Genomic DNA, 27576 nt, shown 5'->3' with positions numbered 1-27576 from the left:
AGAGGAGCTGCTGGCAGGTGCTCAGACAGCAGTGGAAACATCCCTAACAGCACAGAGGTAACAGGGGAGTGTGCATTCCTTTACCCAGAAAAGCCAGATACTGCAACCCTTTTCTGTTATCAAGGGGTCGGCAAGACAGACCACTCTCTGCTTGCCCAAGATGTTCGGTGCTGCACCTCTACATACCTTTTAAAGCAGGATAGGTGAAATGCTCCTCTTTCTCCTTACTGCAGTACTTCAATGACGGGAGATGCAGAGGTGCCTGCTCATCTCCAGACTGGTTAAAATGCAATTTGCAAGCAAGACTCCCAAATGCACCTCTCTGTTTCCCAGTTTTGGGCTTTCAACTCACAGGTTGAGTCTGCTTTCCTCGTGGGAAAGGGGTGGTCATCACTTGACATTTGTAAGCTGCCTTGAGCTTCTGAGATGGATGTATCTATCCCCAAGGCCAAACACAGAGACAACCGTCACACAAACGAAGACAGGAGGTCAAGCAAGGGTTTGTCATATTTTAATGACATTGATCTTTGGTGTTTCCCTCGTTAGCACTCACACACTCCCCGTACTTCCTCCACAAGCCTGCTAGGGATGGAGAGTTACAAACGAAAAGGAAAATCACATTTGAGACTAAAAACAAAGTATCAGAGCCTTGACTTCTCCACTAGAAACTACATGTACAAGGTCAAGATTTCACATGCAACACCTTACATCACAGACCCATACCTCACACCCTGGCCTGGAGCTGAAAGAGATTTCCTGCCCCCTCCCAAGGAGGCGCAGCTCAGTCCTGGCACCATGAAACCACTGGGGTGGCTCATTCATGTTAATATTGGCACAGCTTAGAACATCCTTGTGTGAACTGCATCCTGACTAGAGAGCAGTGGCCCTTGTCCCTCTACCCATCTATATGGCATCTCGGCTTCGGCTCCTGCCAAGTCCTAAACTAACTCTAAAAAGGAAAGATCCCCACCCGTGAGCATATCCTGAGCCATGCATCTTGTGACGAAGCCCAGTTCTTCCCAGAAAAGACCACAGCATAGGCAGGACTGGTCTCAGAACACCACACTCTGTGGGGGGGGGGGGGGGGGGGAGCAGTGCTGTGCTATGGAGAGGGACTGTGGCCTGGAAGACTCCTCCACTCCAGCCAACAGAGCCAGAGCATCACGCCTGGGTTTGCCCAGTACTGCCTGTCTCCAGAAGGATGCTGCAGGCCCCCTTTCCTTTCTTTGCTCTACTGATCAGCTCCATGGGTATAAAAGGGCAGGAAACAGGAAAGGAAAAAGGCTTTACAAAGGATGACACACCAAGTTACAGGGCTTAGTTCATGGGATGCCATGGGGTTTCAAAATTTTGCTGATATGCAGCAAGTATGGTTTGTATTCCTGGTAAGTCTTCAGCAGTGGGAATGTTGGAAGTATGCTTTCTTCCCCATGGCTTCCCTTGCAATTCTTATCCCTTCCCCCATCACCCAGGATAGAGAAGCCCTCTGAACTATCAGCATCCTGTTAGAGCCACCCATCCCTACTCTTCCAGCTCCTGGCCAGCTGTGAGGTACAGGTCTCTGCTGAGCAGTACAAGGGTAGCACCAACACACAACTCAATCTCTACCTGTTCCGCGACTCCCCACTGGTGCTGTCATTACTATAGAAGTTGGTACTGTCAGGAAGATGGTTATTATTAGTTAGGTCACCATATTCAATTGGTCCCTCAGTGTCCATGGAGGACTGGGCCTGCTCTGGCAGGTCCAGGTCACCAGCGCTTTGTCCTTCACTCCCGCTAGGGGCTGTCCGCAGGCTCAGGCCGCGCTCCGGCAGCTGCACAGACTCGGACAGGATCCGTCCCTCCAGCTCTGTGCTCAGCTGCTGAGAGGTGGACTGCTGTGCTGACGTGCCCTCAGCTCCAGTGGGCTCTGCGCCAGTCTGAGAGCTGCGGTGGATCCGGTGGCTCACAATGATGTTGTTGCCAAAGCCACCCATGGACGCCATGGTGGTGCTCTGCTCCCGCTGAACCACGGCTGTCATGCCACCTTCTGCCATCAGCCTTTGAATCCTACTCAGGGCATCCTCCCCGCTGGCCCCATATTCTGGCCCTTCACCTGCAAAAGAAAGCAGAAACAACTCTGGTACACAAAGCAAACTACGACAGAAAATAAAGCATGCTGAGTAGTTGCATCACACAGGGTCCATGTGCTGGGACAGAAGATAGATTTTATTCCAGAGGGAGGCCAGTATTTTATTTCCATAACTTTCCACTTAGTTAAGTGACAAACAAAGGCACCAAATTCTATCACGAAAATCCTGGCCACTTCCACGGGTATCCCTCACAGACTTGTGTGTCCAAGCCTTGGAAAAGCAGCTCTTATCTAGCCATAAAGACAGGGGAAAGGGTGGTAGTCAAAGAGGCAGGATGCTTTATCACAGCTGTAGAGACAATCCTGCCAGTCTCATGGGGACAGGAAGAGAAATCTCAGTTTGCACTGCAATAAACCAAACACCGTCACCATGGTGTTAAAGAACCCCATGGCTTTCTCTACTTCACTTGTTGCAGATGACATGATGGCAACATCCCCAGTATCAGTCTAGGGAGGACATAAGAAGCTGGCCAACAGCAGACAGCAGCTACAGAACATGGTCTTCCACATCAGCTGTGATCAAGTGTGTAGGCTCCTGCTCCCCTTGACTGGTATCTTTCGAGGAATACAAAAAAACATCTCAAGACCTGCAGTCTTTGTCTACTGTTATCTCTGAGCCTTCCCTTTATAGTCAGGCTGTAATGAACTGAGAGAACCACCGTCAGATATCTTGGTTGCTCAAGATTACTTTAGAAGAAAACCTCACAAAAGAATTGTTCATGTAGGAGATTAAATCACCATGACAGAGAAGTTCATCCCAGTTCGGTTTCCCAACATCCTCCTTTTGCTACAAACCCTACCCAGAGCATTTGGGGAGAACAATCTGTAATAATAAACTGCTAGAAACATTCCACAGTGGGATCTTGCTGATTCTTATTAAAGAAATAAATCTCACTCCCACCTCTGTGAAGCTATCACAGTGCTGATTTGAGGAGGAAGCCATGAGCTCTCCTGGCACCAAGGAAATGAGCACGAATGTCAAGAAGGCTAGATGTAGGGAGGAGTTAAAACACAATAAAAACCAAAATGCCACACTGACTAGGAAAACAAAAACACTTGGGGCTGTGGAGTTTAATATCTTTACCGATGATTTGGATGAGGGGATCAAGTGCACCTTCAGTAAGTTTGCAGATGACAGTAGGTTGGTTGGGAGAGTTGATCTGCTGGAGGGTAGAAAGGGTCTCAGGAGGGATCTGGACAGGCTGGATCATGGGCAAAGGCAGATTCCATGAGGTTCAACAAGGCGAAGTCCCAGGTCCTGCACTTGGGTCACAACAGCCCCATGCAGCACTACAGGCTGAGGGAAGAGTGGCTGGAAAGCTGCTCAGCAGAAAAGGACCTGGGGGTGCTGGCTGACAGCAGCTGAACACGATCCAGTGTGCGTCCAGGTAGCCAAAGAGGCCAATGGCATCCTGGTCTGTATCAGCACTAGTGTGGCCAGCAGGACCAGGGCAGTGATCACCCCCCTGTACTCAGCACTGATGAGGCCATGCCTCAAACCCTGTGCCCAGTTTTGGGCCCCTCACTACAAGAAGGACATTGAGAGAGAAGGGCAATGGATGTAGTGAAGGCTCTGGAGCACATGTCATAGGAAGAGCAGCTGAAGGAGCAGGGGTTGTTTAGCCTGGAGAAGAGGAGGCCCGGGGGAGATCTTATCACTCTCTACAACTACCTGAAGGGAGGTTATAGCCAGGTAGCAGTCAATCTCTTCTCCCAGTTACCCAGCAACAGGATAAGAGGAAATGGCCTCAAGCTGCACCAGGGGAGGTTCAGGTTGGACATTAGGAAGAATTTTTTCACTGAGAAGGTGGTTACTCATTTTAACTGCCCAGAGAAGTGGTGGAGTCACAATTCCTAGAACTGTTCAAGAAATGACTGGACATGGCACTTAATGCTATAGTTTAGTTACATAGTGGTGTTTGGTCAAAGGTTGGACTTGATGATCTTAGAGGTGTTCTCCAACCTAAATGATTATATGAGCATGTATCCATCATGAGAACTAAGGTATTCAGCACAGTCCACACCATGCCACTGTAGAAATGTCATGCAGTCAGTCAGGGACAGCTTATTCCCTTTTGTCATGGGCTCAGTGGTACTTGCATCAAGCACTACCAGTGTCCCCCACCACAGGACACAGCTAAATTCATCCCCAAGTAAGTGTGCTGACATACTGCCCTGCTCTAGAAATATTATGGACATTAAGGGCAAATTTAACTCTCACCAGCAGAGTAAGTCCCTTTCTGCTAGGAATGTAGTAAAGCTGCTATATCCACTACACATAGCCCCTTGATTAGAGCATCCATGGGACCACAGAGACACCTGTAACCACATGAGAATCTACCGCACGGCCTTAGAGAAGTGAGCAAGAATACCCCCTGGACGGAGCCTGATCCACAACTCTAGCAGAGAAATCCTATTCAGGATGCACCTGCTGTATGAATTAGGATGTGGTTGATGCATGAACTAGGAACTTGGCTGACCAGTACAAAGACTGAGGACAGAGGCAGCTATTAAACCGGAAACCCCAGTGTGAAAAACATGCATGCCAAGGGATATTGAAGCATTAATCATGAGCAGAACTAAGTGGAAGGTTTGAGAAGCATGGTTTTGGATTCAGTCATCACTTCCTTCTGAGGGCATAGTCGTAAGCACTTCATTACCAACCATCTGGCCAGGCCAGAGAGGAAGCCTAAGAAAGCCAAGATTTGCAACCTGGTCTAGAGACATGCCAGACAGTCCTATCTACACAAGTCCTGAAACAGCAGGTACCATGCTCTTGATAGATCACTTACTATAAACCAGTCCAGTACAGAAACACTGGAACAGCAAAACAGCAAGCACTCCCAGCCAGCCAATGCTCCTCAGCATTACAAACATGTGTTTCACCACAGCACCCCTTGCTCCTCCCTGCCCCTAAATTACCATATGCCATGGCTGAATTTCCAGCTGAGACATCTGTTTGCTCACAAAACAGGCAAGGGCTGATGCCACAGCAGGAATCAGCAAGGCATGAGCCTTCTGATCACAAACACAGAGATACAGAAACACTGGAAATTCCCAGCCCATCAAGAGCCAGAAGTGAGCCTCACCATTCAAGCAGCCAACAAACACCTTTGCTTTGGGGACTGTCCTCCCCTTTCCCTCTCTCAGGTTTTGACGATGACTTTGGCTGACTAGTTCAGAGCAAAGCTTGCTGTGCCATTTTCCTTGAGCTGAGCTACAGCACAGATTCACACACAGCCCATTTCTACTGCCTGCTGACTCCCACGCACATTCTTTCACCAGGCTGCCAATGCAGACTACATTAGTACTCAGAGCAAGTGAAATAAGCTGACTTCCATTTGGTGAAGGTGCAGGGTGTGCACACAGGCACTTACCCAAAACAACAGCAATGTTGTACACCACACACTTTTCAGCTTGCTGCAGTGCTGTGCTCCTACAAAAGTTTTCTACTGTAACCAAAGTGACCTTTCCAGAGGTCCAAACTCCCATCTATTCCAAACACAGAACAAAACATTACTCTCGAGAGCAATTATCCCAAAGACTAGGGGATTTCTGTCAATGTAGCTGACTGTCTCAAACATTTAACTAAGTATTCCCTAGCTAATGCATCTGTTTTTAAAAGTCCTCTATGCTCTAGCTAAGCTACTCCAGCAAGACAAGAATTTGACACAGAAAACTATGCAGACAAAACATCTCATGAACTTTTGATGGAGCTGGCAGGGTATTTCCACTTTTAAATGAAGTGAACTCTCAAGTACTTATAGTGAGTACGACTTATCTCTGGGCACGGATGGCACACGCCTGATGAAATGCAAAGTCCACAGAAGCAATGATGAGATCAGACTCCCCTGTGTCTGTGCAATATACTGACATTGCTCTTGAATTTTTTCCTATTTTCAACATTCCTTTTTCTAAAACCAGCAGTAGTTAGGAGCCATGTTTGCAAACAAAGCTTCAAAATTAGAACTAACAGTATGCACTGCAGAGATATCTAAGTCTTCAGAGAACATGAAATAATAGCTTTGAGGTGTGAGCTGACCCACTAATTCAGATGCTCAAAGACAAAAATATCAGCATTTTTAAATTAATTCACCCCTTGCATAAGAATAGAAAAGGGAGGGACATACCACAGTATAACCAGCTATGAATAATCACATTTTCCTTAATGCCACAAGAAATACTACTAGTTACTTTTCTTTCCAACCAAGCCCAGAAACATGTTCACACTTCCTTTCTGAGGTAGTTAATCCAAACAACTCCACAGAACTCAGAAAAGGCACAACTTCTTTAGCTTGTAAGAATTTTCTTAGTAATATATCACCTTGGCTATTCATATGTTACTTACTTTTGTATTGAGAGTTTAAAAGTAGCCCACATAATTTAATCCCAAGAGAGCCAAATACTTGGAGTAGATCATGCTGTAAAGTACATACTTCTAGAACCCAAGTCTATTCTTTAGGTAGTGGTTTTCAGAGGATTTTAAAGAGAAACCAAAATTTGCAGTTCTGTAGGACATATGACGCAGATTTTACAGATGGACGGGCAGATGAAAGGCTAAGGGATCTACCCACGTTTCTAGTTGGAGAATGAGAGGCAGATCTGGAAGCTGATCCCTGGTGTCCCAGTTCCCATTTCCACACTAATTGCACAAAAGTCACATCACATCTGACAACAGCACTGCAAGAACGTGTTCAGCTAGCATAAAACAACATGTTTCTTCTTGTTAGCATTCATGAGGCTCGGCTGGGGACAGAGTATTCCTGCCCAAGCAGCCCCTCAACATGTGTTCCTAATGTCTCAGATTAAATAAGTTACATCACATGCAGGCACACTGATTGCTTCCAAGTGCTCTTCAGGCATCTTCAGGATGCTCTGCTTATATCAGGAAAGTTTTGCTTGCATGTGCAGTCTTTTCACTACCAGTAGTTTGAACAGACAGTCTCACAAACCCAAGCCTTCATTTTACAACCCTCTTCCCTTTCAAATGTATCTGCTGCAACCTCTGAAAGCAGTTGGAACTTATGGAAATTTGTACTGGCTGGTGATAAACACTTCAACCTAACAGGTTAAAAACTGTATATGGCATGACAGTAGTCAATATGTGGCTTCCCTAAGACAGCACTCCATTGACAGCAAATATTCTGATGGCTACAATTTCAGTAACTCATAACATGTGCCTACTTGCACAACAAGCACTGCGCCAGCTACCTGAATTTTAAGCCCCAAAGACAATGCAGATTATAGGAAATGAGATGACAATTGCTTTCAGTTATTTGTTGGTGGCTTTTTTTCTCTTTAACAACTGGATTACCTGAAAGATGTAACTTTCTCAACAACCAGGGGATAGCATGGGCCCACTATCAAACAAGTGTCTTGCAGCTCTGCAGAGGTCAATCTCCCTCAGCCTGCAGCAGTTTTGGCACAATTGCAGACCGTGGCAGTTACTGCCCCTTGCACTGTACTCCACAGATCCAACAGCCTGAACAAGTGGCGGCCACAGCCTGACCCAGTCTGGACCGGGAATTACAATTTCTAAAGGTTAAAGCTTTGGGCCATTAAATCTCATTAGGAATTTTTGTTGAGTTTTAAGTGAGATTCAATTTGCCAGCTGAATACAGATCCCACTCCCATCATGCCTGTCTATTTCCAAGGGAAAACATAGTACAACGCCCAACAGATTGTTTCTAATTAAGGGTGCCTTAAAGTTACAAATCTATCACTATTTCCACTACGTCTGTCAGCTTAAAAGAAAATAGGAGACAGCTCAAACACTGTTTTAAGCATTTCTTGGTACCTCTCCTAGTTTTCTCTCAACTCTAACTACCTTTCCTTTATGTGTGGCGTGGGAGCAGAGTTCACATGTCCGCTATTAACTGCTGCAAAACAGAAAGATTCAGACATTAGAGGGATTCACTTCTAATAAAGTCATCATATACTCATTCCTCCAAAGGAGGTAGAAAGATAATCAGAGCAGCAAAGTCCCCGCAGAGCTTTGCATGAGAAAAGGAAACTATTTATACCCGCGCAGAGCTTAATTAGATTTCTGATGCAATTCTGCACACTTTTTTTTTGTACAGTAAGCACATATCTGCAAGAAATGCCCTGAGCCAGAATTCCCCACAACAGCAGGGTTGACAGGACAGAAACCCACTCTCAGGGTAGCATTAGCCTTTCTTTTTCTTTTTTAAACATACAAGGGGTTTTTTTTTCAGTCAGTCAGTCGGTTGGTTGGTTTGGGCTTTTTTTGCCCCTCACGGCAGGGTGATAACTAAACCACTTTCCTTTACATTACTCAGGATCACACTTGATTTATCCATTCTGCTGCTGCTAATACTGCTAAGCCTTTACATAGTGATTTCCATCTTCAAAGCCCCATATAAAACACTAATTAATCTCCACAGCCCCTGGTGTGCTGTACTATGGGAGGATTTATTCCCATGTGCTAGATGATTAATAATTTGCCCTGGGTCACACCCCAAGTTACTGGTAGCACATTTCTTCCTTTCCCCCCCGCCCCGCCCCCCGCCAACATCTAGATCATGCTCTTAAAAAACAGTTTCCCTTACAACAAGCAGAGTTACGGTAGGCACAGTGGGCAAATTAGCCATCAGACATCAGAAAAACACCACAGCACCTAATCTTGCCTGCTGGTAAGAGTTGATAATGCTGGGAAAACAGCAGCCTTACTGTCACAAGCAGCCAGTGATGCTTATGTGTAATGTGAGGCACAAAGACTCAGATGAACCAGACCACTGCTGCCACAAATATCTGGCTAACTGGTTGAGGTGTTGGTAAAATCAGAAGAAAATCTGTCTTTCTGCTTCATGTCAGGTCTTTGTACTAGTCTTCTATCATGGATTACTGTTGATTTTTTTGATCCTTCATGCTCCTGACCATTACTGTCTTCACAGCTCCCAGTTTCAAGTTACTCTTGAACCATTACACAGGAATTTCCACTGAGGATGCAACTGGCACAGGAACTGATCAACAACATGGTAAAATGTCTTGGCTCAACTCTGGTGCATGTGTTTAAACTGCAGTAACTCCTTTGTTTTACAGGCCCTAATACAGCTGACAGAAGTGTGACAGCCCATTTTGCAGGTGTGGCCATTTGCAAGGGGACATGCAGTAAGTCAATGTCCGAGATGGAAATCACACCAGATGTGGAACTCGCCAATCTTCCTCCAAGCAAGAAAGGGAGATGAAGAGAAGTACCTGTCCTAGGTTTGTTATTTACACTCCTTTTCTTCCAAATGTTACATGTTTTGCTTCTTTGTAGAGATATCCTGCCCAAGGCACTGGTAAAAAACAGCCCTTTCCCCCATCTCATTAACAATCTAGCTAAAACCCATGACCTAGATCTGGAAATTGAAAGGTTAGAAAGAACAACATAAAGAAACTCTCAGATGATTGCGGAACAGCAGGAGAGAGAAGCAGTGTTGGAGAACTCTCCTGGTTTAATCAATTCCCAAAGCATGCAGCATCAGCCATCATGGCCTTGATGGAAGAAGGTCCCACACTGTACCCTGTTCTCAGTCTGTGTACTACATTCAGTGGAAGAACCAGTTCCCATGAGTTCAGCATTTGTCCAGACAGTCTGTGTTCCAGTCTTATTCCCACGACCTCAATTGTACCAACCTTCCTGAGAGGTTAATCTCAGCTCTGCTGAGACAAGAAGATGGAAACCCACAGGGCAGGAATTTCCCACTTAACTTTGCACAGAAGAGCTGAGATCAGAGAAACACAAAGCCGCATCACACATGCTGGACATTACACAGACAAGACTGTGTAAGAGCTGGAACTGTGGAAGAGTCACATACCAAGAAGTAACTTTCAGAGTGACAGAGAACAAGCAGGCACAAACAGGTGTGTTGTGGGTTGCTTCGCAAAGCCAAGCAGGTTCATCATGAACCAACTCCAAAACTGCCTCCTTGATTTTCTTTTGTCTTCCCTATATGCTGCCCAACCCCTACCTAGCCAAGCCTTCAGAGTTGAATTAAAGCACAATGCTACAGTATTGAGACAAGAAGTGTGGATAAAATCAGCATGTTTTCAACAGTTTAGTGACTTCCTCATTGTACAGGAATTGCACAGCAGCTGTTTCCAGCTCCTTACACGTTGGTAAGTTTTCCTGGACTGCTAACCACTGGAGACATTTTTGCACAGCTGAGCTGGGCACTCATCACATACTTCATCAATTGAACTGAACAGAAACCTCAAAGCTGCTTTGTGAGAAGTGATTTACAGTATTTTATTTTGTATCCAAATGTTGAGCTTGTGAAGCCTGCAGACTTTTTGCATAAGTTGGAGGACCAAGCTAAACTCTAACACACAGGCAGAAAGGATAACTCTCAGCAGCTTGCAGCCTTACTATGGTTAGGAGTTTAGGAGATGTGTGAGGAATGAAGGCAGTACAGTTGATTCTACAAAGACACAATGATCTGGAGAAGAATTTTCCTTCCTCAAAGCATGTGAAAAAGACAACTTTTCTATTCATATGGCCAGAGATTCACTCTCCTGATTATCTACACCTGGCTACAGGCAAATTAGGCTGGAGAAATCTTTGGTGAAGAGATAAAAGGAGTGTCCAAACGCACTGACAGGATGTGGAACATTTGTGGAAACTCCTAAATCACCAAGTAAGCTCTGTCAGATAGACCACTGATTGATCTCCTACCTTCACCAGTCCCTGCAGAGGCGGATTCCTGCTCCTGTACCTCCCTCTCCGTCTGAGTCTCGGCATTCTGCAGCTGAGGCGCCAAGGTCTGGGTACCCTGTGATGTCACAGAGGTGGGGGGATTTCGGGGTTGTAGGCCTATGGCATTCATCAGGCCCATGTCCCTGTCTGTCCTCCATGTGGCTCTGCTGGTTCTGAAAAGAGAGAAAAACAAGTAAGACCAGGATCATTGGAGGCAACATGCCCAAGCAAGACTGAAATGTGCACGTGAGGCTCTTGCCTCCACTCCAACCAGGCACCTGCGTGCCAGTATGAGGATGGGGATGAAAGGAATTGGGACCTGCTCTTATTTATACACACTGGTCTCTTGAGTTTTAAGCTAATGGAGTCTTAAGAGTCCACTCACCCTTCCACAGAAGCAGCGTGTCTTACAGGCACAGAGGGATATCCCTGCAGCATCGTTAAGCCTGTAGAACGACTGTCTTGGAGTCACTGCGTTGAGGAGGCAACACAACGTGCAGTGCAAGAGCACAAACACAAAACCTCCTGCACGTCAGCAGGGCAGTTTTAACTCCCATGGATGTAGCCTGTATCCTTTTCCTCCTCTGGACTTCCTAGTTTGTTAGCGTCACACATGAATGCACTCCAGCAGGCATTTCTGCCCATTCCAGTCAGACAAGAGAAATCCCCTGCTCTCAAAAGGAACCACCTCAAGGCTCATTAGATTCTGACTCAAACAGCCAAAGTGTATGATGCTACAGCTGAATCTTGACAATGCCACGACACTCTTTTCTGAACTGACCTCTAAGTGCTGGGAATGGTGAAGAGATTCAAGGAAAGACTGCCTCATTCATAACCTTTTTTCATAAGGCTTTGAAAACTGCTACACTTTTTTTGCTCTCTCTTTGAGCTAGCTCATTCTGGACCAGTATTTCTGCCTTCAAGCTGCCATTATACCAGACTGAGTATGTACTGTCAAAAACTTAAGCAGTGGCAATATCCACTCATACACAGCAGAGTAAGGAATCTGCTGCTTATTTTTCACCCACAATCAGACCAAGGCTGTAGGACAGCCCAGACATTCATCCTGTAAACAAGCTCACAACTTCCTTGGGATGCTGAAGCTCACAATTCAGAAACACAAGTATCACCCTCTTGCTGAGAACAGCTAGCTTATGGAGAACTTGTCACTATGACAAGAAGCAACGGATTGCAGCATCACCCTTGTGTTTAGAACAACATGTGCACTACTGGACAGACTGAAACAGCCAATGGGGCCATCAAGGGATTCAGCTTTATTTTTAGAGTTTATTGCTGAGAAACAACTGTCCCATGACCAGCAATTAAAAAGATGAAAATCAGTCACCAGGTCGGCACCACAGATTTGCCCTTTTCTCTGTGAACTCCTCTGTTCTTCAATTATCCTCCAAAGGCCATTTGCTTTACATGGTGCTTTTGATGCATCAAGCCCCACATGTTCCTCCCATAGCTGTTACTGGGGCCCTGAATGACACGTGTACTTTACTAGCACTGGCACTTTTGGGCACTGAATGTCACTTGCTGGAAGAAGGCCAGGTGACCCAACTAGGCAATGTCAAAGGGGGAGAAAATTGCATATTTAAAGCTGCCAGTGGTGAGAGAACAAAGAAGTGATGCTGTCAGATGTAGCAAAAACAGCAGAAAGGGTCAGGTCTCTCTAACCCAACACCCAGGAGACTCACCCAGGCCGCTCAGTGTTCCTGCTGCTGGAATGCACAGTGAAGACATTCTCATTCAGCTGGTCCCAGTGGTACTCAACTCCAGAGTTTAAGGCCCTTAAAATGCCAAAGAAGGAAAAAGTATTAGCATAACAGGACACTAATCAAGCCAGCACACATTACATCCCCACAACATGAAGAACAGTGTTGATTCCTGCCCTACAGAAATTGCAGATCTAGCTCAGTTCACATTTTCATGGAAAGGGCTCATCACCATAAACCACCTTGCAAACACAGAGTGCTGTATTATCAGATTGCTCTGGAAGAGTCCATTCATTTCAATTCAGGATTAGCAACAAGACACGGTAACAGGAGCAGAGAGATATTGAGGAAATTAAGACATACAACTGTGTGTATGAAATCAGGTTACCCTAACTCCAAGTGACTAAACAAAGAATTGGAAAGACCAATTGTCTCTGTGGTGTCTGCAAGCACTTCCTGCACTAGGTGATGGTCAGTAAAACACTGCTCTTATTCAACTTTACATTTCTTTGCAAATGGTTCTCATTCTACCGATAAATAACCTTTATACATCCCTCTCACTGACAGCCACTGTGGAGCAAGGACAGACGTAGAGGGTATCTTAACAAGTTTCCACAGAAGAACTTGTACTGCATCAACAGCATGTGTGTCTGAAAAGTCCAAATTTGAATTTTACATCTACTGCTACTAAGTGTAATGGAACAGCCAATGCTCGGGAAACTTTTCACAGAGCATTTTCCCAAAAGATACAGCAAGTCAAGCCTTACTACTCACAGGAACAGACAAGGTTAACAACCATTGCTGAAGACTACAGGCAATCACAGAAACTAATACACCATAATGCTGTAAGTACGCCTCCCACCAAGAAGAGGGTGAGAGTGAATCCAGCTTACTCTGTGCCATACAGAAATGTCAAGAGGATGGGCATTCACTATGCAGTCCAAGGCAGCATGGAGATCTCCCACCTACTGCTGTGTTCCACCTTCAGAAGCACTCCAGGCTGCATTACCATGGAAGGCACCTTCTGTACAGTGTTTTGCCACACCATGCTGACAGCTCATGTTAGCTGGCCTGGGAGTTTTGAAATGGTGCTGTGTACTACCACGTGGCTGCTGGACTGCACACACCTGATGGTGCTGGGTGGAGAGTTAGCAATGCTCTGCAGTGGTCACAGCAAGGCAAGTGAGGGGAAAAAAACCCAAACCAACAAAAAAAGTCCTGTGTAGACAGAAGGGAACTGTGTCTGAAGAGCTGAACTTCCATGACCCTGCAGACAGTCTCAGAACTAGGGGTAGTCCCATAATCTGAAAGGATTCACAGCAAGTAGTTGGTAGCTGGTTATGCCTCAAGCACAAACGAGATGTTTTATGTACATATAAAAACTGTTGCCCCTGTAAAGGGATGCCTCAGCAGAACTGACAAGAACCCTGGCTTAGAGGATGCTGCAGGTCAGACATGCTGCAGTGGGAAAGCAGTGTGTGCTGGAGGCCTGGGGCTAGGCTGCCAGGGTGACAGCACCCCAGGTTAGGATCCAGGGTGAGAGAGGAACAAAATTAGGTCAACAAAACCACACATGGAGTCTACAGGAAGTGAACAGCCATTGCTTTTTTATTTTTTGTGCTGAGCTAGTCCTGTGCTGCATTACACCCCACAAAAGCAGCTGCCAGTGAGATGCCAATTTATAAAGGTTTCTGAGTTTATTGAAAGATGGTAACTTGTCACTAAAACTGTGCCAGTCCCTCTGGCTGCTCCATCCCCTGCCTAATATACTGGCTGAGGCTTAGCTGTCACACTTGGCTGTCTGCTAAGCAGCACAGTCCCTAGGCAAGAGAGACTTCCTGACCTTGTAGTCAAAATTTCCATAAAAAGTCTAGTGTGCTTGGTATCTTCAGCTATTACACAACAGAGCTAAGCTGACCCGGGCTCTTCTCCCTCTTCTTCCACACGTCTTCATGCTTTCCAAAGAACAGGCATGGTCCCCCACAGCTATGTACATGACTGGTATTCCCTGCCAGTGTGTGCCCTACTTGTCTTTGCCAGCTTGCCAGCTCCCAAGACAAGAAACCAGAAGACCACAAAGCTTCTCCCAGGCCAAGATGGGAGCTGGCAATACTGTGTTTCCTCTCTTCCCCCAAACACCATGTTCCTGTACTACACAGAAAGTCCAGCTACTGCACACACACTTCTTTGAGTGGATCAATTTCACTTGTACAAAAGCATCATGGTATCAAACTGACATGTAGTACACCAGATGAAAAGCTCCTGACCATCCTCCTAGCTATCCTGCAGGGTCTCACTACTGTACAGTTGGGTTGTTGGACAGCAAAGTCCATTCTAACTCTATGCTGTCAGTTCGTGCACGGTGAAATCAACAGGCGTTCCATTTAATACGTAACTTTTCACATTGGTTTTAAACATTGCCATTTATCAACTGAGCTTTGCTGCCAGAGTCCTATCAGCTACTCCTTTACTGCCAGAGAATCAAGGGCTTTGTCTTCCTTCCTTAGAAGGAGGGCCTGTAGCAGATTGTGCAACTGCTCTGGTTGCTGACTCTGGGAACATCCATAAACAGGCTTAAGCCAAGGTCACTACACCTGGCCACAAGGGGAGTTCAACATGCTCAGCATCACTAATCCAGCTTTTTAGTTTGGTCTGAGTGTGTCTCCCTGCTGGGCAAAAGAAGTGGCTCAGAATAAACAGCTGGCACTCCCTGCAGCAGCAAGCATCTTCACTGCTACCTTTCAGCAGTCTCCTCCTTTGGCCAGCTACGCAACTTACCCTTTCCCAACTCCACCTCTTGCAAAAGACGCCAAGCCAAAAGGCCTTCAGCACCATCCCTGTCCTTTTTTGTATGCATCTGTGTATCTCTGACCTGGAACCCACACTGGTGTCTTCACAGCCCTAAGATCAGTATCAAGATTGCTCCTGATTAGGTTTTCCAGCCTTCAGATGATTGATTGAGCCTATAAGAGGTGTTTCAGACTGCATTAAGATACAGTGAGGAGAGCATACACCTGAACTCAACAGAGGGCACTGGCTGGGCACTACCTTTTATATGAAGATCATAATTTCTCTTCTTAATAAATCAAAATTTCATCAAAGAAATACTACTACTGTGTGGTCTAAATGCCCGTTTTAACGCCATTAGAAACTTGATCACATAGTCGCACCTTAAACCAACTTCAGTACACAACAAGATGTGTGTGACAACTACAATTACCTTGATTTAAATCAGATTTTCAATTAAGCTTAACACTTCCTCTGGTTTAGCCACACCTATTTAAAATAGTGCAATTTCCCTTTTCAGAAAGCCTAAAGGTTTTTTAGCTCCCATTGCAAAATACTGCTTGAATTTTGTAAATGAGCAGCCTTTCACAGTACGTTTCCCAGGAGATTTGCAAATCAAGGCCTGACGATTCATTCCAAAGAAGTAGAGCTTACACTGGAGAAATGAATATTTTTCAGGTAATGTAAGCATTTAACTTTTGCTTCATCAAACTCTAGACATGGAAATGCTAGAGGCACTTTACATTTTTCAAGGCATGAGGTAGAAGCTCTGGATAGCATGGAGCACATTGCCACTTAGATGTGGATGCAGTAAAGAGGACATTCGTTGCCCAGGGTTTTAGGGTGAAAAATTGCAATTCTCCACACTGTGTCAGTCATGGACAGTGAAGTCCACTTAGTCAAGTTCTTACTTTCTTCCCTTTTATGGCTGTCACTAAGCTCTCTAAGCCCTCCCTGGAAATTTCCATTAGCTTGTTATATGCAGAGCTGCTCACAGCCTGGATTCCCCAGCAGGGATCTGTTCTAAGATGGACTTTTCCTTCACACTTGTGTCCAGCTCACATTATTAACGAGCTCGGAGAGGATGAAGGGCACAGACTTGCAGGCTTTGCTGAAAGTCAAATAAGGATTCAGAGTGGAGCCTGTTAAGTACCAAAAGCCAACAACTTAGCACAGCCTCTCCCTCTGCATGAAGGTATTACCTACACAGCTCAGTTATGTCCCCAGGAAAAAACTAAGCCCAAGTACTAGGAATTAATGACAACATTATTAACATATGACAAGAAAGCTGAAATACAATTTATTGCATTTGCTTAACCAGTATTTGAAGGGTAAATTGACAAAGCACAGGTCAGCACAAATGGACTTGGACATCTGGGTAACCCCCTCCAGCTGGCATATCCAAAATTGGGAGTTGAAGAGGAGGAGGGATCAGGATGAGAATTCTCCAACTCTACCATAACAATACAGCTCAGGAGCATGACAGCAAGACAAAACAACCCATAATTTCCAAGTAGTGTATGCATGTCCAGGAAGGCATAAATAGCACTTACTACCTTTTTACTTAAATTATCAGGGGATGATTTAAGTGAAATATTAAGAAGGCAGCAGCAATGAGCAAATGCACTGCCCTCCTCCTTCAAATCTTGCCACATGGAAAGGCTCAACAGCAGCCCACTTGTTTGCTATAGTACCAAATTAAATTTTGATTTAAACATTGCTGCCTGCAATCCCATCTAAAAGTATCAGCACAACTTCATTACCAGAATGAAGACTGTGGCAACCCCAACACAGAAAGGAAGCTGCACAGTGATGCCATGCAATGCACCTGATCTTCATACTGCCAAGTTTGCCTTCTCCACAAAAGAAATTACTCCTTAAAGCTGATTTCTCAAATATACAGTCCATTCAAGATCACTAAATGCATACAATACAAAACCAGATTAATTTACAAAGGATTTGAATTCCCCAAGACATGCTTTCTTCCCTTTGTGTAAACTTGTCATTCTTAAGCCATTCAAACTGTATCAAGGAACTAGAGTGAGCTACAAGAGAGCAAGGTGACACTATGCTAAGGAACAGGAATCTATTGTCCTGGTTTGGAAAGGAAGAAGCAGCACACAGTATCTTGTGCAGTGCAATGCAATGCTGGCCAGATTCCAAATGCATCCTTGTCAGCAGCTCATTATCTCTTCTGCCAGCATGGTGATGATCAGCACAGCAAGCCCATCCCTAGCGCCCATGATTAGCTAGGCAACGGTATTGTTAGTACAAAGCGAAGTTTGGCACTCCCAGCAGCTGCCTGGATAGGAAAACAATAATTTCTAACGCCCTACTTCATAAATATTTAGCTTTCTGTGCAGGCGATGAACCACGTGCAGAGACAAATCCAAGCGAAAATTGGCTGCAGTGCAAACTGTATGGAACCAGCAAACAGGATTTCTGGAGTAATTCTGCAGGGCAGTAATTCCCTTTGACCAAGGAGAGGTGGTAGCTTCACTGGCACCAGCCCATGTGCAAATAGCCAGGGGAAGAGCACAAGACCGAGTACAGGAATTCACAGAACACAAGATCTGCAGTTCATGATCGACAACCACTGATATTTAAATGACGTATGACATTATCCTGTCCATCACATTGAGATGAATGATGCATCTAAGAGCAGCCTCATTTTTACTCCTTACACTGATACAACCCACTATTTTTCCAGAATCCTGCAAATTTTACCTGCGTGAAAACCAGCAACCATGCAGAAACGTATCCTGACACCTACTTGAATTGTCCAAGGTGCTGCAGAAGCAGGACAGCAAGCAGCTTGGTGCAGCTGGTAGCTGTGTGCCTGCTTCAGGGAGGGTGCCAACTCAACTTGGAACAGTTTGCGAGATGACTGGTCCTGTTCCTTTGATTGTGCAGTCCTGCCAGCTAGGTTAAACGCTGGGATTTTTGAAGATGCTGTATTCAAACTCACACCATTTATGAGGCCAGCCTTATAAAGCTGGCAGCACCAGTAGCTAATTCAGTAGCTCTTCTATCTCAACAATGTGAACACACACAAGTTTGCTCTGCCTACCAGTGGGCACTTAAGTCTGGATCCAATCCATGATCTTGTGGCCAGTGGGGGAGATTTAGATAGAAGGCACATCCCTAACAGCCATCTTCCATGAGCAAAATTTTGGTATCTCAGCTAAGGAAGAGAGTTATCAGTCAGCTAAGCTGGTAGATACCTCAGAGAGAAAAGAGGGAGTGAAAGAAAACAGAGATTAATATGACAAGAGCTCAAACAGAACAGCTTCTTCTCATCCACAGGACCACTACACCTAAAAACCAAGTGACTTCCACTAGTCAGCATTTGCAAGCTACCTACAGATTGCATGTAGAAGATAAGCAGACTCATAAAATAAGCTGAAATGGATGACACACCACCAGAAAGCATTAAGAGAAATTTGTCCTATATTCCATGGGAGAAAGTCTTCAATCAAGAATTAGTCTTCCAACACATTCAACAGGAGTAATAAATGGAAATTAAGTACCAAGACAATGACAGAGCAGAAAGAAAAGAGTTTAGCATGAAAGTGTGGATGTTTGATTATCTTGGGACCCAACTACAAATATTGAGGTTGAGACTGCTACCCTTAAGGAATGCAAGGCTGCACAGAAAAACCTGTGTTAAGAGCAAGGACAAGAAAAGTCCTTCTCAAACAGCCTTCATTTTTCTGCCAAAACACCACAACAGTTTTTAAAAGTGATTTTCTCAGAATTTTTTTACACTACTGTCATGTAAACACACTGTGTTTACATACAGCGTGACATAGGAAGTTGTAACTTGTACCATGTTTATGAGAAAAAGAGCACAAGACCCAGGCCAAATAGCCTGGAATAAACAAAGCAGAAATAGACCAAGTAAGGATTTCCTGAATTTTCACTGATTTTCTTCTCACTAAATCTTGCCAGTATGCCATGGTATCCTTTGCTATCTGGCTCCAAACACACCAAGCACCACATAGGGACCCCTCTGGAATGTAAATAACAGATTCCAGAAGACACAGCTTAAAGGTCTTCAAAAAAGCACAATTCAGCCTGATATCATCATACACCCAGCTCTAAAGATGGATAACTTGCTTAAGTCCTCTAAAAAGCTAATGGCTTGTTAATTGCCTAAAGTGATTACAGGCAGACTATACTCCAAATCAGCTTTGAACCCTCAGACTATCTTAAGCTGTTTATGATCTATCAGCTCTTCCAGAGGCTTAGACAATTTAGGATGCTAGGAGTCTTTGGGGGAGTGCAAATTGCTTAAGCCTTCTAAGGCCTTAAAACATCTTAAAACCGTTGCAAGTGTTCAGAGCCAAAGTCACTCTTCAGTCATATTTGAATTTTCATCACTGTTTTAGCAGAAACTAACATTGATGAAGTCGGCTTGTTTTGTAGATATGACAGCAGCAAACTAAACCAGGAAAATGCATCTAGAATGGGAGAAAGCAACTTCAAAATAAACGTTTAAAATTAGCAAGCATAGCAAATGCTTTTTTTTAATAGAACATTGGAATGCACACACACAAAGCTGCCAAGCTCCAGAACCAAGATCTTGGTTTGATCTAATCTCAATGAGATCCACAGGGCAAGCCAAGTTTTATATATTTAATCTTCAGCATCTTTGGAATTAGCCAACTAAAAAGTATTCTGTTTAGCATACAGAATACTGAAACCTCCTCCAAAAAAAAAAAAAGGAAAAAAAGAAAATCATCAAGAACCCAAAATCCCCAATTATTACTCCAGTTACTCACAGTTTGTAGACATTGAGTTAAGACCATTTGCAGAAGGATTTAAAACAGGGAAAGAAAATGAACAAAAATATTGGTTGTTTTATTTGCTAACTGGATTCATTAGCAGAGTCCTGCTGGAAAAAACAGGCATAAGGGACACCAAATAAAACTCCATAAATAATACGGATTAAAGACCAGAAAACTAAAGAAAATCTTACTGGAAAGCCAAGGAAGTAAACAAATGAACAAGGAAGGTCTAGTATAGATCCATGGAGAAAAGAAAGGTTATAAGAAAGCAGGATGAACTTGAGCTGCAAGAGAGTGAAAAGACTTTCTAAAAATAAACATGAGGAAAATGGTATTAGAATGAAAAAAGGTCTATTCATTTGTGAGGCTAACAACAGAAATCAATGATGATTCAAAGTGGACGAGATACTGAATTCTCTTCTCTGAAGTTTCCACTTATAAAATATCCAAGGGTACTTGTGTAATTAGGGAGTAAGAAATACGCCAGACATAGCAGCTAGTTGCTCTCGTTAAGAAAATTTTTTAAAAAGTTAACTTTTTTGAGTCATTCACACCTGATTTTTAATACCTTACCAAAAAAAAAATGAGGAAATGACAAAAGGGCAAGAAAGTCAACTTAGCAGCATTCCTCAAAAAGAAAGCCATAGTTAAAATTATTACCATCTTCTAAGTGTAACTTTTATCCTTAAAGAGAGTAATATAACAAATAGAAAGAAGATATATTGAAACAATGAAAGAGTGAGCCACATGCAGTAGGCAGTAAGTAAAATAATTGCTTGCATGAAATTTAACTGCTTTTGAAGATAGAATTAGAAAAAAGTACAGGAAGAAAAGGTGGCAGGTGTGATCTGAATAGATATAAGTGAAGCATTTGGTAACTGTTTTTACAGCACATGGCTGTGCTCTTACAAAGAGTGCTACTCAAACTGAGAACTAGTTAGGACCTGCAGAAGGCAAGTGACACAGTACACAAACTGGTAAGTACCAGGCTACAATTCCTTAACACAGAGCTCTGTACCAAGTTCCCTTTCTCATGGTGTGAAATAAATATCACTAAGTACTCAGTGCTACAACGTATTTTGAAGAATTGGGTGAGGGAAATGAACTTGCTAATAATTGAAGACTTAAAGCAGCTCTCAAAATTTATGTTTAGGAATCCTAGACATATTAAGTGGAATTTCATGAGGGCAACTTTCACTTAATGCCATCACTCATGCTGGAGGATATCCCACTCACATACAAAAAAGGAAATAGAATAAAAAACGGTATCAGAAGTGAAATACTGTTTCAGGTCTCCACATTAGCACTCTACTTCTGCATCTGCAATGACCAAGCCTCTTGGCACTCAGGTTACCTAGGCTTCTCTGCACAATTTGGAAATAATTCATTTAGTTTTTTTCTTAAATGCATGAATAACAAAATCCAAATGTAAGCTTTCAGGATGCATCTATAGTGCAAAATTGGCCATCTTTCTGCCTTTTGTGTCCTTTTATCAACCAAAAGCATGTTTTACCCTCATTTAGAAAATTCAATGTATCTTGTGGTTAACAGGCAGCAGAAGCCCAGGACATGCATTCATTTCCTTGTTAAAGATCCCTTGCAGATGCTGCCTTTCAAAAGGCCATTTGCAGGGAGGACTCAGACCATAAACAATGTCTCCAGCTACTCCAGTTAACAGTTGTGAGAGAATATTCCCTACACAGGGTTACTAACATCCCTTGGTTACACATGAGGGAAGAGAGCTCTTCCTTCTGTCTCCTTGTTTACTCCATCCTCCAGCAACTATCCTTAAGAGGCAAAGGATGCAGCTTATGCTGCTGGGGGCATCATGGCTGCAGGCTGCAGAGCCTGAGGAATGAAGCCAGCCAGCAGCGAGACATGACCTGCCAGGCAGCTGCATAGATTACCATCTCTTCACCAATGCTGATAACTAGATGTAGACACATTGTCCCCATTAGTAGATGGGAGGATATGCCATTCTCAGAGAAAAAAAAAAAAAGATTGGCACAGACAGATAAATGCAATGATGGCTCGCAAAGCATCGGAATTTATCGTAAAGAGAATTTTCCTAGAATAATTTCATGTTGGAGGCAGATCTCATCACAAAGAACTAAAATATGCACACTGAATAGCACTGAATCAGTCTGAGACTCTCCACACCTACTTCCCAATGAGAGAAATCTAAGGGATGCTGCCTCTGAAGCAGATGCATCTTCAGGGGTATATGAATTCCATTACCAGAGGCTCTGACTGCTGAAGAAATCCCTCCTCTCTTGTGGATGCCTGCATTACAAAGCTAGCCTTAGACAAGGTGCTTCAAGAGCTTGGTTTTGAAGTCTTCTAAGAACAGTGAGGTTTCTGGAATAGTATTTGCAAAAGCATGTGAGCAATGAGCCCTTCCAGAACCTGCTCCTGAGCACAGAGGAGAAGACGCTCAAGATGAAACAACAAACGATTGATATTTGGATCCCCTGCCTTTTTCCCGTGGCAGTCCTCCACAGGCAAAGCCAGCAAAGGGCAACATGCAGTCTGCTCCTCACCACTTTTGGTCTCATCTGTTTATGTTTCACAAGACAGTTCATGTTTGAGATGCCCCACCAGGGACGTTTCCAAATGGGAAAGCTCTTGTTGGGATGTGACAGGATAGGAAAGGTTATGAGCATTAAGAATCAAATTCCTTTTTAATTCAGTAGAGGTGTTTCTACCATATAAAACAGACACTGAGGATTTCATTCCATGCTGCAAACCCAAAGATTCAGAAACTGAATCAAACCTTGAAATATGCAGAGTCAAGAAAGATGTACAAAACTTCACTGAAGATTATTACTGGTTATGGTTACAAAGGACATCAGGTAGCATGTAGCAGGGGAAAAACATTCTTGGGGAGGCTAAAAAAGCACCAGCAGCCATGTGGAAAAGTCAGTGTGCAGCAGGACAACAGAGGAGTGGGGGGAATTCACACTGCTCTGTATCACTTCCCGTGACAGACCTCCAGGCCACAGTTGAGTAGTACACAGCAGTTCATTTCACTTCCTAAATGGAGCACACTACGTCACACGGTGAGCCTAAAGGGATTCCTGTTTGCATCTGACATTGCTCTTCCAGTGAATGTCACTGTTACTGATTTAGTGTCTTGATTCAGCTCAGTGGTGCCCACCCTTGAAAACATGGCAGCCTCAGAGCCTTTCAATACCACACTTCTGGACTGATCACAAATCCATCTTAAATCCAAAAAGCACAGATTACCACGTGTTAATGTGAAGCCATGTGCAAGCAGACAGCAGACTCGTGATCTAATGTGTATGCAGGTCTACCAGTTTGCAACCATGACAAAAGTGAACTACAAGACCCTCAGAAAAGAAAAAGGCTGTCACAACTTCATAAAGACTGCAACCTGTTTCCAAGCCACATCTGAGCCAACACTCTCTTATCAGCAGCATTTGCCTGTTAACCACAGACCTAAGTCCTCCTGCTCCAGCTCCAAGATCAGACTTGTGAAAAGTAAATAGTTTCTCCTGTTGGGTCACTTGCAGAAGAAGGTATTTCTAAAAGCTGAGTTTCTGTCCCACAGGAATCCAATCCCCTGGGTTCTTTCACACAGACCATTCCTCAGAGACTTAGATTCAGAGGGAAAAGCACACAAAGTTTCTAACAGGTTATACAGACCTGCTCTCACCTCCCTAGAGCACAACAGCTTTGAGAGCAAACTTGTCAACACCTGTTAAGATGGTGATGCCTCTTCTTGGTCTTAAAACCAAGACTCAAACACGGTTAGAAGGGGAAAAGGGATTTTACCTTGGTATTTATTTTAAGGATCCTAAGGTGCACGCATCCAGGTCAAATGCACTGAAATGCACACCCCCAAATGATCTGGTATAACATTACAGGTTTTACTAATTAGCATATCTATCAAAAATTCCCCAATGAGAGGCTCGAGTGAGCCCCCCTCCCCAAGGAGCCTTGCCCTGGATGGTTCTATCTTGGTTTACAGAATGTGTTCTGGAGAGGACCTTGGGGTCTGGGGCACACTAATCCCTACCTACGAAGCTTCTAAAATGTTTAGTCTCTCAGCTTGACAAACATGTCCAAGAATGTAGGCAAAAAAGCACTAAGAATACAGAAGTTGTAAAAAAGGTGTAACAGGGGTATAAAGAAAAGGCAAAAAATCTTCATAGCATCAATGAGAACCTTGGGTTTAAAATACCAAAACCTGCCTCGTGGCTTAGCAGTTCAGTTTCACCCTCAGTCACAACTATTCAAGTCATACACTTGTCTCTGCAAGCTGAGCTGCATTTCCAAATAGCTGAGTCTCTTGCATCCACCCAACCAACATACAGGCTATTGCAGAAATCACCTGGTTGCCACCTTCCTCTAGTTTGCAGTCATGACCTAGTCATAGTCAATTTGTGCCTCTTTGCTCTCTAATAAAAAGCATATATATATTTATGTATCTAGTTCCAAACTGCTAGACCCATTACCCAGTACTGAAGAAGCCAGGTGGCAATACACTCACCTGGGTGATAGCTGAAATACTTCCATTTATACAGGTGTTGGAATAGTCAGCATGGATTCACCACAGTGGAATCATGCTTAACCAACTTGATTGCCTTCTACAATGGGAATACTGGTTGGATAGGTGAGGGAAGAGCAGTGGATGTTGTCTAACTTGACTTTAGCATGCCTTGTAGCACTGTCTCCCGTGATATCCTCATAGGCAAACTTGGGACGTGCAGGCTGGATGAGAAGATGGAGAGGTGTTTTGAGGTGGCTGAATGACAGGTCTTAGAGGGTCATGATCAGTGGCATGGGGTCCAGTTGGAAGCCTGTAACTAGTGGTATCCCCTAAGGGTTAATACTAGGCCTGGTACTGTTTAACTTGTTCATAATGATGTGGATGAAGGGGCAGATGCCTCCTCAGCAAGCTCACTGATGACTCAAAGCTGGGACAGCTGATATTCCTGAGTGCTGGGCTGCCCGTCAGGAGGACCTTGACAGGAACAAGAGATGGGCAGAGAAGAACTGACTGAAACTCAACAAAGGTATGTAAAGGTCCTGAACCTGGGAAAGAAAAACCCCATGCACCAGCACATGCCTGGAGGCTGATCTGCTGGAAAGCAGCTCTGTGGAGAAGCACATGGGGGTCCTGGTGGACAACAAGCTGTCCCTGAGCCAGCAATGCCCTTGTGGCCAAGAAGGCAAATGGTATCCTGGGGTGCACTAGGAAGAGCTTTGAAAGCTCTTTGGACAGGTCAAGGGAGGTGACCCTGCCCCTCTACCCAGCCCTGGTGAGGCCACATTGGGAGCACTGTGTCCCAGACTGAGCTTCTCAGGACAAAAGAGACATGGAGCTCCTGGGATGAGGGCTACACTGATGACTAGGGGATTGAAGAGAGGGTGTGAAGAGGATGGAGCCAGGCTCTTCTTGACAATGCTGGTTTGCCAAGAAGCTTGGCATTGCCAAGAAGCAATGCACAGAAACTGGAACACAAAGTTCCACCAAAACATGAGGAAGGACTTCTTTATTGTGCAGGTGACTGAACACTGGAACAGGTTGCTCAGAGAGATTTCAGAGTCTCTTTCCCTGGAGATATTAAAAAGCCATCTGGTAACTAACCTCAGTTAGGTGCTCTAAGGGATGCTCCTTGACCAGAGGTTGGACTAGAAGACTTCCAATGGTCCCTTTCAACCTTAACCATTCTGTGATATACATTTAAATAGTTCTCTCTTCTTGGATATTTATGGAAGGCTTTATAACCCCCTCCTTATCTTTCCTTTTTAGTCCTTATAAAGATCCCACGCTGCACGTTTTCTTAGATAAAATGTTCCCTTGACCCCTTTATCAAGTGCTCCAAGTTACCATGCCAGTTAAAAGGCAAAATTTAAACTATTCTAGCTTATATATCTAGCTTCTTCTACACTGATATTAATATTTTGCCATCTCTGCTGTTAAGTGTCTTTATCTCATCCTAGAACTAAATTTTTCTTACAGCCTCATGTATTGATGGCTTAATCACCTACAATCAACCAAAACCTCAGGTCTTTCTCCTCCTCCATCATTTTATCTACTGAACTCAGTGTAATTAGTCACTAAGTGCACTTTGTACCGTTAAGTTCTCATTTCTATAGCTCCAGTCGCTTTCACAGCAATCCAATTCCTGTGCAATCCTTTGATTTTTCTCTGCAATGACAAAGCTAATGTCACATCCTTGGCAAATTTATTCAGTGCACCCTTACAAGCCATTAGTGTGAATAGTATTAATCAACCAATTCCAGAACTGTTTTTTAAAGAAAGTCCAATGACCTCTTTTGTGACAGAGTCCATATTCAAAAATGTTGTATTCTTTCCTTTATCCAGGACTTCACCTGCTCTTTTCCTGATCTTGTTCTAATCCTAATTCTTCACAAATTAACTAGATTATTGTAGTTCCAATAATAGAAACTGCTTTACTAAAACACAGACATGTTAGACCTAGAGCATTAAATTCTCAAGGACAGGTATACAACTTACAGTACTCCACTTTAGTCAAATCACAATGCATTTGATCCACTTTCCATGGTTTTAACTTTACTTACCTCCCAAACATACCCTATAAATTTGTGTACTGAGATTACAGTTATGGACTGCCAACATAATCTGACCCTGCCATTTCCATTTTTAACTAGTGTTTCTTTTGAATGCTGGAAGGACTATTTGCATAGCATCTCATCACGGGTTTATGGAGCTTCAAGTTATGCCTTTTTTTTTTTTTTGTCAGCTTGTACTTCCAATCTACTCATTTAAATCCTCTACTTGAGGAACAGCTGCTATTTCAATCTGTTTATGTGATTCCTGTAGCACTTGGTTTCAAATGCCTCCATTGTATATGGGAATTAAGACCCAGGGAATTATAATATTCTCTGTTGGTTGCTACTGACCACAGTTTTCTTTGCCAAATTAAAACAGCGAGGGGATTTCAGCAGTACAGTGTTTTCTTGATCCCTGCTGTTTGCTAGGCTATCCTCCATATAGTACTCTATCAATTGCTGAATTCTGTATCTAGTATTCATCTTCCACGGTATTATTGTGTATGGAAACCACACAAATATTTTCCATTTTTCTCCCTCACTTCTCAAGTTAAAGTCAATACACATACCAATCTCAAACCAAGTTTATTAAGTCAAGAGCTACTGAGATGCCGTCCACATGTCAGGATTTTTCCTTTCTCCAAGGATCTGTCAAGTAGATCTAGGACAGACACCACAGCTGCAAGCCACTTCTGCTCTGATAGAGCCTCACTCACATTCATGTTCTGCTGTTAGCGCCTCAATGCAAATTATACAGCTCAGTGAGTATCTACACCTTTGTGCTGGGGTTTACAAGTCACTCTTGACTGTTGTTGGTCTATAAAATGGTGCAGTTGAGAACAGAACACATCAGGCATCCTGTTCCAGAAAGAACCCACCACTCCA

The 27576-nt window shown here is 43.9% G+C and overlaps 1 protein-coding gene across 2 annotated transcripts in view; it reads right to left on the bottom strand.

Annotated features, from left to right (window-relative positions):
- Positions 1-525: 525 nt before the first annotated feature.
- Positions 526-27576, bottom strand: part of AMBRA1 (autophagy and beclin 1 regulator 1) — a 129449-nt gene continuing 102398 nt past the window's right edge. For both annotated transcript variants that reach the window (XM_082283152.1, XM_082283153.1), the window contains 3 exons: positions 12533-12625; positions 10812-11005; positions 526-2095 (listed from right to left, as the gene is read on the bottom strand). In XM_082283152.1, the coding sequence (XP_082139278.1) occupies positions 1605-2095; positions 10812-11005; positions 12533-12625 (778 nt within the window). In that variant the 3' untranslated portion in view covers positions 526-1604. The remainder of the gene's footprint in view (positions 2096-10811; positions 11006-12532; positions 12626-27576) is intronic.

This window comes from Coloeus monedula (genome assembly GCF_965178545.1).
Source record: "Coloeus monedula genome assembly, chromosome: 6".
NCBI lineage: Eukaryota > Metazoa > Chordata > Aves > Passeriformes > Corvidae > Coloeus > Coloeus monedula.
This window is presented reverse-complemented; position numbering and strand designations above follow the sequence as displayed.